Here is a 14,845-nt window from a genome sequence, read left to right on the forward strand (position 1 = left end):
GTTTTCTTTAGCTTTATATTTTACATCTATTAATTCTTTGAATTCTGGTAATTAATTAATAATTTTGTTGTACCCTTTATACTCTCTAACATTCTAGGGCCTGCACTTTTACAGAAAGAACTCAATCAACATAGCAAAAATTTGATCAAACATGGGACATGGACATTATCTTTCACTGCGGAATAAGCCATGTGATGAGAGTATTTTAGTTGGCTTATAAACGACCAAACATTTGACATGACATTGTTTTTCTTTTCTCATTTTGCTGGTTCTTGAAATAACAAAGTAATTAATTAATGTTCAATAGGTCATTAATACCAGAGAATAATCTTTTCGTTTCACTTTCGATTTTATCGGATACAATGTGCAATTTTGAAATCAAATTAAAAAGAATACTTTGATCAGAAGAACTAACAATATCGTGAGAGACATATAAATATTCTTCTCTTCTCATCGTGAAAGAGAACATGAATTTCAATTAATTTTGGAAGCATACATTAATTAATACAAAAGAATCTCATGAGTATATACAATAGTCATGAAGAAATATTGTAAGCTATTTAAATTTTATATATGTGTTAAAAATATTATTGACTATATATATATAAGTATAAATATAAAATTTCAAATTCAATTAGATTAATAATATCTCCAACTCATAAATTTTAAATTTTGAATCTGGCTAAACTTCTTTAATTTGTTCTTTTTTCCTTGTAGCAAATAATGCTGTAATACAAAGTTATCCAGTATCAAAATAGATGCTCACATGCAATTAATTGCGGATCAATTATGTCATTACAAATTTATTCCCATGTATATACTCATTCTTGCAGAAATACAAATTCACGCTAAAACCGCATATAAATAAATTTTTGTACGTAATCTGACTCTATTTTCGAATCTCACGAATGGTGAAAATTTAGTGCATAGTCCTTTTTTCCCCACCTTTGCTTTCAAGGTAAGAATTTTTTTTTTGATTTATTTTATATGTTTCAAAATTTAAAACCAACCGGAAGACTTCTGCTATGAATTTCTAGTATTGACTGATATTAGAGGTAGCAAATGGACGGATTTGAATTTGAGCAGTTCAAAATGTATTGCAATTTAATAAATAAGCGAGTTATTAATTTATCCAAAAATTATTGGGCTCAAATGAGATAAATACCAGATCACACCTTATTTTTATTAAATTTTTAATTGCTTTATTTGTTCTTTCATGAGTATGAATAATTGAAAGAATTATGTTTCTATGAATTAATTTTGCCTCTCTAATTTAGATTATCAATTGTTCCAAATTGACTTAACAATACCTTATCATCGCCTAAATATGGGGTATATCGTAAATGTGTCGGAGATATATGTACATATTGATTTCATGTCAAAACAACTTCTTCTTTAACATCATCAACACTTTACCTATGTCCTTGTTTATGTATAACCTTTTTTTTTTTTACGCATATCACCATTACTGGTGGATTAGCTATTGATGGAGGAGGAGCTGGTGGAGGTGGTGATGGAGATGGTGCCTTAACTGGTGGTGGAATTGGTTGTCTTGCTGGTGATGGAGATGGTCCCATAACTGGTGGCGGAGTTGGTTGTCTTGCTGGTGGTGGTGGAGGTTGCTTTGCTGGTGAGGGAGATGGTGCCTTAACCGGTGGTGGTGGTGATAGCTTTGCAGACTGATCAGGTGGTGATGGCTTACATTGTGAAGGTGAAGGTGGTGACTTAATAAGTGATAGTGATAAGTGTGACGATGGCGTTGGGTTAGTAATAGATGGGATGCCGGGTAATACAGGAGGAATTATAGGATCAATAATAGGGCCGACGAGAAAAGGAGGAATAAAAGCTGAGTCTGTTGACGGCAGTGGTGGTGGTGATGGTGACGGTGACGGCGGAGGTGAAATTGTTAAATGCGGAGATATATAGATCAATGGCATGGGCCCAAGCACGGGGTTTTTCCACATCCCGCCTAAATCAGGCAATGTGAGATCACCAAGATCAGGAAAGTCAAAGGCTTTTACATAGCTGAATGAGGCAACTATAAGTAGTTGTATTAGTAGGGAATAACAACCATATTTGTTTTATTGAAACATTAAGAAAATAAAAATAAATAGTATTTAAAAACATGTATTACAAAATTAAACAAGGCATCTTGGTGAATATTAATTAATTATTACTACGAAACACATAGATTTGTGATATAGAATATTATCTATAACTAAATAATTTAGTTCGTGATGGTTTTATGACTCAATTTGTCAATTTATGATGAATTTTTGCAATTTTATGATTTTCTGATTTCGTTACAATTTTTTTATGACGCTCGATTTTTCATCACAAATGAAGTATTTTTTCACAGTTTCACTCACTCCCAAGTAAAATATAAAACTAGCTAATACGCAGAACTACAATCCTACTATCAATTTACTTTACCAAAGAGAAATAATCACCAACTTAATTTACTTTTTCAATAGCATTTTGCACTTGTCAGTAATACTTTGTACTTTTTGGTTCTTCTAAATTATGCATTTCCTTCAAAATCTTCAAGAAAGTTTTTTTTTGTTATGAAGAGCAAGAAAGAAAGTATTAGCCTTTATACTATTTAATTTGGTTCAGAAGAACTATATATTTATCTTTGTTTTAATTTTTATGTTAAAAATATATGTTTATTAGTGATCATTACTTTAGTATTACACTTTGATCTTACTTTAATAGAAATTTGATCAAACATTAGACATGGCCATGAGCATGCAGAAGCAACGTCGTGAGAGTTTATCAGTTGGCAGAGAATTAAAATGATCGAACATTAGGCATGGGATTGTTTTTTGTTTCTCCTTTGTTTTTTCTTAATACAGACATACTAATTAATTTCTTAGTAATTTTAATTGAAGCCACTTGTAAGTGCTCTAGCTCGTTACTATTTCTTTTACAAGAACATAAAATTGATATGTTGCCTTCTTTTTTCATATGATCAAGAAAAAATTATTTCATTCTACGCAAAAATACAAAGAGAAAAAAATAAGACTATAATCAAATATTGTTGAAAATTAACAAAAGACAACCTACTTTTAATACTGTTAGCGGGGACGGATTAGGAGGCGCAAAAATGTTCATCTGTACCCTCTCGACAAATTTCCTAAAAATTAATTTGTGATTTTGATGATTCATCATTGACTCGAACTTTGAAGTTCAAATCCCACCAACTGATGAATTTTATGTCCTCCAAAACTGAGGAATAAATTAGCCCAAGCTTAGCAGCCTCAAATAATAAAGTATAACAACGAAAAAAGAGAAGTCCCCATCTTATTTAATTTATTTTGACCTTGGAAGATTTATGTGCACAATTTATAATAATCAGAAAAAAAAAATGTATGGCCCACAAAATATGTAATTTGCTTATAAAAATAAAATAAAACACACTATCTTAATTCAGTACTAGCTCAAACTATGATATTTGGTGATACTTTATCTATGGCGAACCGAGATTATCACCGGAATCAGTGACCATTTTATTTTTTTATTTTTCTGCAGCCAACCGAGATTATACTTTAACATTTCACTTTAAAGAACAATAACATTTCACTTGAAAGAACAATATTGAAATATATATGAAACTGGATAATTGGTTTTGTAGTCTATTTATAATTACTTTTGCAGAATTTTATAGATTATTTACAAGAAATTTTCAATTTTGCACATAATATATCTGAAAAAGGCTATTTTGTTATATTCATTTTGTAAATGACCAAGAAATCTTAATTCATTCCTACGATATCACGGAAGAATCAGAATAATTAGGGGACTGATCAATGATAAATCTTGGACTCTTCAGGTTTTATAAATAAAGTTCTTTTTATTTACTTCTGATATCCCAAATGGGCTTTTGTGCGTAAACGAAATAAAAAAGGTGAAGTCGTAAGATATAAAGCACGATTTGTAGCGCAAGATTTTTCGCAAAGGCCTGATATTGACTATATGGAAACATATTCTCTTGTGGTGGATGCAATTACCTTCAGGTATCTAATGAATTTGGTAGTTCATGAAAAGCTTGAAATGCACCTAATGGATGTGGCCACTGCCTATTTATATGGCTCATTGGATCACGATTTTTTTATGAAAAAATTCCCGAAGGGTTCAAATTGCCTGAAGCATACAAGGATTCTCGAGAAACTTGCTCAATAAAGCTTGAGAAATTCTTATACGGGTTGAAACATTTAGGGCGCATGTGGTACAATCGTCTTAGCAAATATTTGCTAAAAAAAAGATATAAAAATGATCGAACTTGCCCTTGTGTCCTTATTAAAAGGTCTGGATCTGAATTTGTGATAATAGCAGTATATGTTGATGATTTGAATATTATTGAAACTCCGGAAGAACTTTCAAAGGCAGTAAAATGTCTGAAAAAAGAGTTTGAAATGAAAGACCTCGAAAAGACAAAATTTTGTCTTGATCTACAAATTGAATATTTTACAAATGAGATATTTGTACATCAAGCAACATATATTGAAAATATTTTAAAGAGGTTTTATATGGATAAAGCACATCCATTGAGTCTCCCAATAGTTGTGAGATCTTTTGATATTAATACAGATCCGTTTCGACCTCATGAAAATGATGAAGAGCTTATTGGTGCTGAAATACCATATCTTAGTACAATTGGTGCATTAATGTATCTTGCCAACAATTCTAGACTAAATATAGTTTTCTCTGTATGCTTGTTATCAAGATTTAGTTCTTCTCCAACACGAAGACACTGAAATAAAATTAAACATATATTCAGATACCTCCGAGGGACCATTGATATGGATTATTTTGCTTAAATGAATTCATGTCATAATTGATTGGCTACGCAGATGCGGAGTATTTGTCTGATCCCCATAAAGATCGATCTCAGAGAGGCTATTTATTTACATGTGGTGGTACAGCTATATCATGACGTTCAATAAAGCAAACTATGATTGCCACTTCCTCAAATCATGCAGAAATAATAGTCATCCATGAAGCAAGTCGAGAATGCGTTTGGTTAAGATCAATAACTTAACATATTCAAGAAACATGTGGCCTTTCTTTGAAAAGAGACGGTCCAACAATATTGTTTGAAGACAATGCTGCATGTATAGCTCAACTGAAGGAGGATATATCAAAGAAGACAGAACAAAACATATTTTACCAAAAATCTTTTTTTAGTCATGATCTTCAAAATAAGGGTAAAATAGATGTCCAACAAGTTCGTTCAAGTGACAATTTAGCAGATATGTTTATCAAGGCATTGCCCACTTCAACCTTTGAGAAAATGAGATACAAAATTGGAATGCGTCGTCTCCAAAATATCAATTGAAGTTTTCATCAGGGGAGAAAAATACACGTTGTACTCTTTTTTCCTTAACCAAGGTTTTGTCCCACTGGATTTTTTCTATTAAGGTTTTTAATGAGGCAACACTCAAAGCGTATTACCAGAAGTTGCGTACTATTTTTTCTTCATTAGGCTTTTTCCCACTGGGTTTTTCCTAGTAAGATTTTAACGAGGCACAACATCCATGGGTGTTAACAATAACTATGTATATTATTTATTGTAAAGTGTTTAATAAGACACATTTTACGTGAACATCCAAGGGGACTGTTAAAAAACAAGTGGTGCAAGTGGTTGTCCACTTGAATTATTTTTTTCCTTTACGTGGGGCCCACTGCAAGTTGCCCATTCGTTCTCTTATTTTATGGCTATAAATTGACCATTTTGCAATGAAATGAAAAACATAGAAACACACACGGCTTTCTCAATTCTTCTGCTCCTCTCTCTTTCTCTTATTCTCACCTTATTTTGCTAAGTTAATTTACTTTATAATATAGTGGTTTTTAAGCCCAAATTAAAAACACCCCTAAACAAATTTTTGCATGGATGGTTCCATATGGAATGGTATTTATTTTTTGTTCCTCGTATCTCATGTGTTTGTTTTGGGATAGTTTCAAATACATACAATAAAATAATTATTTTACAATAAATATAATCATATTTTTTATTTACATAAAAATAATCAAAAAACATAGAAAATATACATTGACTATATAATCTAGCTTGTCACAAATAATAGAAAATATATTCAAAAAGTTGAATATAACTTAATTATACATGAAGTATACACTGATTATTCAGTCTCGATCAATTCAAAATTACCTCTAAACAGACTCAAATTTTAGATATGAAATTCTCTCAATACTACGAGTCTTTTAAGGTATAATTCGTTCAAAACAATTTATATTTGCGATACATCAAATTTTAAAGAAAAAAGGAAAGCAGTGCAAGAGAAGAAAAAGAAGAGTAAGGAGGAGAATGAGGAGGGCGTAGAATGCAACTTAGAAGAAGAAGACGACGCATATGGGTATTTTTTTTGGAAACAAAGATGGCTAAATTACCATTTTAGGTAAACTTTATAAATTGGGTTAAAAAGATGATAAGTAAAGTTTAGAGACTGATATTTTGCATAATTTACCCTTAAGTTTTTGCTTTTTCTGCTTAATTAATAAAAATTTGTAGATCAATTTTTTTTATTTATATAAACTTAATTTGCTCGGCATAAGGTTAGTAGAAATTAAGTTATGGGACATGGTTATTTTCAAAATTTATTGTAGTATTAGGAATTGAATTTATGCCTTTTGCCTTTTGGGCATATGTTCTTTATCTTTTTTAGAGAAAAAATTGGCAGCTTATGTGGGACGGTAGAGTATATGTGTGGGTCTATATTTTTTTTGTTGTGGAAATACAATATTACTCTTCTGAAATACGACATAACTTATTATGTTTTTTAAGACATAATTTGTGAATATTATGATATGAACATATAAATTTATGTAATAAAATAATTATTTTTTAGTTCGATCTATACGGCATAACTTGTGAATATTATGATGAAAAAATAAAAAACTTATATCCCACCAAAAAATATTTGTTATTTCGAGGATGTCTGTGGTACTTTCGATTACATTGATTAGCGGGCCAAAGTTAAAAGCCGCCACAAAATAGGTCATTTGTGCGATTGACCCGCATTGTGTTTTTTAGTGGGCTTAGACTTTCGTTCTGGGCCCTCTTCCTGGACCATGAGCCCCCATGGTTCACGCTCTGTTAGTGGCTTAAATGTATTGTTATTTTTTAGTGTAAATTTTACAAATATATATTATAAATATCTTAATTATATTCTTTAGTTATAATTTGTCTAATTACGTTTTATTGTTAAAATTTCTTTTATTATGGGTATTTCTGTTTGTATAGTTCCTTTTTGTATAATTCATTATCAATATACAAATAGGATAAGTATATACAAATTGTATATTTATACATTTAGAAAATTTTCAAAACTTATATAAATCAAATGAATCAACATGAAATTATATACAAGCTAGAGTAAACATATACAAATTCTGAATTTATACAATTAGGTTTCGAATTATATATATTCTGAATTTATACAATTGAGAGCTAAATTATACAAATTTTAAATGTGGTCCACGTAATTATGATGGTAAATTAGTGGCGAATGATAATTTGATTAAACTATAGCTATGTTAACTAATTAACTAGTATATATTTATTTATCCGCGTAATTTCCCTATTTTTTAGTTTCAGTAAATTAATTGAATGATTAGAATAATAGTAAGAATTAAAACCAATTCTAATAAGGAGGAAATAGAAGAAGATGAATGAACTGTTTGTCTTGAACATTTTGACAAGCAGAGAAGCGTGTTTTACTGCATTAATACTCGACCTAAAAGATGATTAATTGTTGCTACCAATACACTTACAAGTTTTGAAAGTCATTCAAGTTCTTCTATTTATTATTCTTATTACTTAATTTCGTAAATAGTCACCAGTAAATGATGGTCAAGAATTATATGAATAAAACTTGTGGCATTGAGATTATGAGACTCTAATTACATAATTAATCTGAGTTAAAAGAGATTGAATTGAATTATTATTGGATAAATACCATTTTTCATTAAGCCATTTGATTGCCTTAATTTGCGAAAGATCATATCATTTTAACACCATCTGCAACGAAAAAAACTCTGTTTTGGTTTAATTCAAAAAGAAATAGGTTTAACTTTAGACAATTGGATTTATCCGACCTTCAAACGGCATTAAATTTTTTAAAAAATTGTGTCAATCCAAAACAACTGCATAAGGTCAAATTAACCCTGCACACCCTGCCATTCCTTGCGATTCCATTTTAAATCGGCTGGCTAGTACGTAGGTAGGGACTATTGGTGAACTCCACTTGTAGGTCTGATTATTCTCATCTTTGTTTATGTGTTTTCTTATAGTATATGTTATTTCGTCATAAATCCATAATAGAAGAGATTAGGAGATTCAAAATGTAGAACCATTATATAGTGCGTTTAATTGTATTAGTACTCGATACTTAATTAACATTATATTCATTTATCAATATATATATTAGTAGTAAATTTATGGTATCAGCATATCTGATGGCTGATTATGAGCCGGTGATGGTGATGGAGATGGCGCGTCACTGTAGTCGAAGTCACCATGCGGCGGAGGAGCTGTTTGATCATCACCTGACGGCGAAGGCGGTGGTTCCTCATGATCATATGCTGGCGGAGGAGTTGGTTGCTCATCATATGGAGGTGGAGGTGGTTGTTGAGCATCTGGTGGTGGTGGCGACTTAACTGGAGGTGTTGGCGTCTTAACCAGCGGTGGTGGTGGTTGCCTCTTAGGCAGAGGACGTGGAGGTTTAGGTTTAGGTTTCGGAAATCGAAGTTTAAAACTTTGATGAATGGTTGGATCAAATGAATATTGAGTGAGTTGATTTCCATGAGTGACCTCTAAGAATGAGGTAATTACTAAAACCGAAACTAGAAATAGGCCCTTAGCTGATATAATAGCCATAATACTTGTTCTTATGATTCATTCAAATGTGTATGTTACGTTTGAGTACTTAAAATAACGTTAAAGGGGGCCAAATTTATAGGACCATGCAAAAAGGACATTTATGAAATTTCAGATGGACAATGGGCCCAACTATTTAATTAGTTTCCCGTAATTAATTAGAATTTCATTTGCAGGAATCAGGATTATCAAATATTTTTAGCATTCGTCAGTAAATATTCCATAAAGATATTTATTACTGTAAAAACTAACACATTATCTTTATATCTGTGTTCACACGTTCTGCTGCTGTGTTGATCCACAGTGATAGATTGTTCCATCAAGATTTAGGGGGGGAAAATAAATATTTTTAAGCAGTAGCATTAGTTGAAGAAAAACTCGTGGATTCACTTTCTGTGAAGCTTCGTCAATAATTAGAAAAACTAATATAGTTTATACCTAATTAAACTGATCAAGAAAATGTTTAAGTTCAACAAGCTTCCCTTATTTTAGCATAATTTCCAAATCATGTAGGTAAAAGTTAATAAATCCACTGACAAAAAAGTTAGTGGAGTTAAAATTTCCTTTTATTGAAATTAGTGATACAATAAATACAAGTTGGTATGACTCGTAGGTAAGATCACTGACGGAGTCAAAAATTTTACGAATGATGTCCAAATATTACATAGGTAAATAAAAATAATTTTGACGCATGAGTGCACTAAAATTTTGTAAATCAAACTGTGTAATATTGATAACTAATTTTTTAAATTAATAAATGTATCAAAAATTTTAAAATCAAACTTACATCATATTTAGCTTTAATGATCATATTTAATTTAATAGGAAGTGAACGGACAGAGAAAGAAAAGAAAAGGAGAAAATTCAGCTTAGAATAAAATCACGTTTATGCTTCAAGCTTTCACCAATCTCTGATAACGGTAACAATAACAACGAGACATGAAAAATAGAGACCGGCTTCAAAGAAATTCTATATGAAGCCTTTCTCACTTTTCGTAGCTTAATCGGAAAAAAATAGGATTTGCTTATAAAATTTAAATTTTAATAATTACTCTTAAATTTTATTTAAAATTTTAATGAAAAAGAAAAAAAATCAAAAGTCGAATCGATTAAAATTCAGTTGGCTACTAAATTTTTTTTCTTAAATTTTTAAGTTGTAGATCTCTAATTTAAGATTATTTTAATAGATAATATTTGTTTGAATTATTTCAAAATAACAGATTTATTAACTATAATTTAGAAATTAATTAGGAGCTCTTTTTAGAATGTAAAAAAAAATGCAGTAAACCACTGGGCAACATGACTTTATTGTTTTAAGGATTTCCAGATTGTTTTATTTAACGTTTAAAGTTGGGTATCAAATCCACGAGATGAGTTAAAATTGAGGATATTAAAATGGATTTAAATAAAAATTGAATTGGGTTCAAATGCACTGAATTTAATTGGGATAACATTCGGGTTGGGTCATGATTCGCTCAATTGGACTTGCTTAATCTCAATAATTTTAATATATTATTATTTATTTATTATAATCATAATTTGAATTTCAAATCAAGAAAATAAAAATAAAAATTTACAAATTGATAGATTAATCCTAAAAGATATAAAATAGATAGTAATTCATATCTTTAATATGAGAAAATATATTACACCAATGCAAATAAAAAATGGATTGAAATTAAAGATTAAATTGGGCTCAATTAAAAAAAATTAATGAGCAATTTACATAAATAATATATTATATAACTTTATTTACAAATTATAATATATTTTTTATTCTTACACAAATTAACATTATTTTTCTTACCACAAATAAATTTTTCACCTTATTTCTCTCTCTCCTTATTTTTTCCGTATTTTTTCTCTCTCCTTTCTTCTTTGCTCATTTTCTCTCCCTTTACTTCTTCTCTTTTCTTCCGTCATTTCTTTTTCTCTCTCTCCTTTCTTCTTTCATCATTTTCTCTCTCTTTCCTTCTTCTCTTTTTCTTTAGCCATTTTTTTCTCTCTTTCTTTTTTAAATTTCATTTATTTTAATGTTTAAGAATGTTTGGTGAAGATTAATAAATAAAAAAAAATATGAAGATTTTTTTGATATTATTAATAAAATTAAAAAATATATAAACTATACTTGTAATATATTTTAAATTTAATATATTATACATATTATATGTATTTTTCAATGCACACTATGAATATATAATTCATATATTTTTAATAGAATAATATATTTTAATTTCGTTAATAAGAGAAAAAAAATTAACAATTGTAATACATGTGAATTCAATATATTATACATATTATAGACATGTTTCAACACATATGTTGAAATATATAAATAAAATATTTTTATATAATGCATTTCTAACACAATAAAGAAATAAATATAAATAATAAAAGTGTAATACATTTTGAATTCAATATATTATACATATTATAGGCATGTTTCAATGCACGTGGTGAATATATAACTAAAATATTCTTAATACAATAATATATTCCGTTAATAAGAGAAAAAAATTATAATAGATTTTGATTTCAATATATTATAGGCATGTTTTAATGCACGTGATGAATATATAACTAAAATATTTTTAATACAATAATATATTTTAGCACCGTTAATAAGAGAAAAAATAAACAATAATTCTAATACATTTTGAAATAAATATATGATATATGTTATAGACATCTTTCAACGAATGTGATGAATATATAATTAAAATATTTTTAATACAAATATATTACACGTATTATATGTGAATTTCAAATATTTTAATACTATTTAAATTTATCTTAAATTAAGATAATTAATTATTATTTTAAAAAAAAGGAGAAAGAAAAAGAGAAAAAATAGATTAAAAAGAAAGGAGAGAAGAACACGAGAAAGAGAGAGAAAAAGAGAAGAAGCACGGGGAGAAAGAGAGACAGAGAGAGAGAGAGAGGAGGAGGGGATAATAGAGTAATTTTAGTTATTAATTAAGATAAATATGTTATAGACCGTGATAAAAAAAAATACTCAAAAAGGGTAATTATTGATCTAAAAAAGTTCATTTATGTAAAAATTCTTTTTTAAAAATGGGTTAAGGCTTGAATGGATTGCGATTAAACCCAATACAAATTAGGAACAATTTCAAATATATACAATAAACTAATTAGTTTACAACATATATAGTCATGTTTTATTTACATTATTTCTACATGAGTTATAAACTGAATATACATTATGATACACTCAAAAACTGAATATAGTTTGACTATACATGAAATATACACTAACTATACATGTCTATACAGTAAATAACCATCTTTTTGATAATTACTTTAGCCGAATGGTTATATGGAGTAATTATCCCTACAAATTTTTTTGAACCAACCCATAAAAGTTTGGGCGAATTAGATGGGCTACCTATATTTGGGCGAATTTTTTAAAATGGGTTAAAGCCCTAATGGATTGAGATTGAATCCAATACAAATTATCTTGAACCCAATTTAGAAAAGTTTGGACGAATTGAACGAGTTACATATATTTGAGCTCATTTTTGACACCCCTAATTTAAAATATCATTTTACCCCTTTTTACGGTGTAACTTTCCAATGAAAAATGTCCGCAAGGCTACCGTTAGTATAGTGAAGCTCCATCCCTGGGTAAGACTGTGATAAACAGTTTCGGTAAGGAGATGTAATCATCAATGAAGTAGTTGATCAACTAATTAAGTTAAGCTTTATGAAATTACATCCAAACAATATCCGTTGCTCATGCAATATTTGTATCCCTCCAGCAAGTTGCTATAGATATACAAATTAATTAATCATATCAGCTTAATGATAAATCATTATGGATTGGATATAAAAACGCTCACCAGTTTGAATCAGTATTTCATTTAAAATTTTCATCATTATTAATTGTATTATTTGCATTTGTTTGTAAATATTACGGAATACTGTTAGAGGAATCTTGGGACTTGTGTTCACAGTCCAACAGTAAAATAACTTATAATCAAATAAATATAAAATTAAAATTAAAAAAAAACACAAATTTCAATAGATTTTTTTTTTTTAAAAGTTTATATCAAGTCAAATGATCTCATATGAATAAAGGAATAATGTTAGGCGGCTGAAACCAGTCACACAAGGCCATAACATTATGTTAGGAAGTTAAAAGGAAAAAACACTAACATAGAAGACATACACTTTATAAATCCCTTTCACTTGTTTAGGCTTTAAACAGACAGAAACGAAATTGAAAAAACAAGAAAATTAAATTAAACTACATTCTTTCCTCTTACATGATCATATTTATTAATGGAATAACAAGGAAACAGGGGTACTACAATTTTTTTTTCTTTCTCCAACACATTTATCCCTTAATACTACATTCTAATTTCCCAAGTTAATTACTTCTTGCAAGGGACCTTCTTTGAGGGTTCAAATCCAAAAGGCCCAACAGTGAAGACATCAAATATGGGGGTGGATGCCTTAACAGGGAGAAGGCTAGCTGGAGCTGGTGGCTTGGGAAGTGGGGTGTACTTCAATAGTGCACCAGATTTTCCACCATTGAAATTCGTTGGGACATTACAGTAAGAATTCTTTGATGAGACCAAAAACACCTTGCATTTGTGGTAGGCTCCTGAGCTCAAGAGTTTGGGCAGGATCCAGAAGAAGCCGTTCTTGTCTGTTTCCCCCTGTTCGACTAATGTCTTTTTGGTGTTGCTGCACACTAGCTTCACCTTGGCTCCTGCAACATCATAATATATAAAAGATAACTATATTTAATTTAACTGATAATAGAAGTGTAAGTTAGTTTTTGCGATAAGGATTGCTTAAAACGAGATAAATGATGTACATCTCTACCAATGTGGAAACTCAACACCCTAAACAGTCTTAAGATTGGACATCTGAAGCATCGACAATATAAGATGGGGTCCAACATTCAATAAATCATGAATTGGAATGGATAGGCTCTAATAACATGATTAAAAAAAAGGTTTTTGGGATAAGGATTATCCAAAACCTAAAAAATAATGTACATCTCTACCAATTTGGAAACTAATCAATAAGTCAAGCGACATGCTAGGATAAATATATAACCAGGGGCGAATTTATAGGCAAAAATTGGGGACGTGAATGCGTTTCAAATATTTTATGTATATATTTTTAAAAATTAGTATAATATTATGCTGACACTCATGCTATTAGAAGACTAAATGGTGCATTTAATTAAAAGTTGAGTTATTTACAAGATTAGTAAGAAAAAGGATATTGAAGAAATTACCCTGAAGTGGTTTAGCTTGGTAAAGAGTTTCAATCCCTCTAAACTTGCAAGGCTTGCAGTAAACAAGTCCTCTTACAGCTACAGGTTTCCTAGTTGGATAATAAGGTGATGGTGTTGGTGGTTTGACTGGTGGCTTAACTGGTGGTTTTGATGGGCTATAAGCTGGAGCTTTAGTTGGTGGCTTTGTTGGAGCTTTAGTTGGTGGCTTTGTTGGAGTATAAATTGGTGAAGGGGCTGGGGAATTTATGGGGTGGTGATGGCCCTTGTGAGGCTTAGGGGCTTGAGCTGGTGAAAGGTGGTCAACATTTTTGTATAATGAGTACCACTCACCATGAGCATGGCTAACAACTGTAAATGAGCTAAGTAATAAAACTGAAAGCTGAAAAAGAACAAGGGCCTTTGCCATTGTTGCTAAATTGTTCTCAACTGAATTTAGCTAGTTGTATGTGTAAAGGGAAGTAAGAGGCATGAATTTATAGGGGCAGAATTATAGCTTTGTTTGGTGAAGCTTCTAAAGTTTGTTAATTTTTAAAAGTGATTTTGTCAGAAGTGAGTTTTAAGAAAATATTTTTAGAGGGTAGCAGTTAATATTTTTGCAATATTAAAGCATCAAATTGTGCTGGATTAAGATTCCAAAAATATTTTTGAAAAAAAAAATTCTATTACTATACAAA

General features: G+C 29.8%; 3 protein-coding genes across 3 annotated transcripts; 1 reads left to right on the forward strand and 2 right to left on the reverse strand.

Moving 5' to 3' along the window:
- The first annotated feature begins 151 nt into the window (after window positions 1-151).
- LOC129872664 (glycine-rich cell wall structural protein-like) lies at window positions 152-1,926 on the forward strand. Its single transcript, XM_055947594.1, has 3 exons — window positions 152-200; window positions 1,481-1,663; window positions 1,712-1,926. Exons 1-3 carry the CDS (start codon window positions 152-154, stop codon window positions 1,924-1,926), a joined length of 447 nt encoding a protein of 148 aa, XP_055803569.1.
- Window positions 1,927-8,458: 6,532 nt separating this feature from the next.
- LOC129872665 (extensin-like) lies at window positions 8,459-8,899 on the reverse strand. The gene has a single exon (XM_055947595.1). The coding sequence runs from the start codon at window positions 8,897-8,899 to the stop codon at window positions 8,459-8,461; it is 441 nt and encodes a 146-aa protein (XP_055803570.1).
- A 4,186-nt stretch (window positions 8,900-13,085) lies between these two features.
- LOC129873632 (non-classical arabinogalactan protein 31-like) lies at window positions 13,086-14,632 on the reverse strand. Its single transcript, XM_055948762.1, has 2 exons — window positions 14,172-14,632; window positions 13,086-13,634 (listed from the first exon to the last, which is right to left on the reverse strand). Exons 1-2 carry the CDS (start codon window positions 14,575-14,577, stop codon window positions 13,294-13,296), a joined length of 747 nt encoding a protein of 248 aa, XP_055804737.1. The 5' UTR covers window positions 14,578-14,632; the 3' UTR covers window positions 13,086-13,293.
- Between the last annotated feature and the right edge of the window lie 213 nt (window positions 14,633-14,845).

Source organism: Solanum dulcamara, chromosome 11, assembly GCF_947179165.1.
Source record: "Solanum dulcamara chromosome 11, daSolDulc1.2, whole genome shotgun sequence".
Lineage (NCBI taxonomy): Eukaryota > Viridiplantae > Streptophyta > Magnoliopsida > Solanales > Solanaceae > Solanum > Solanum dulcamara.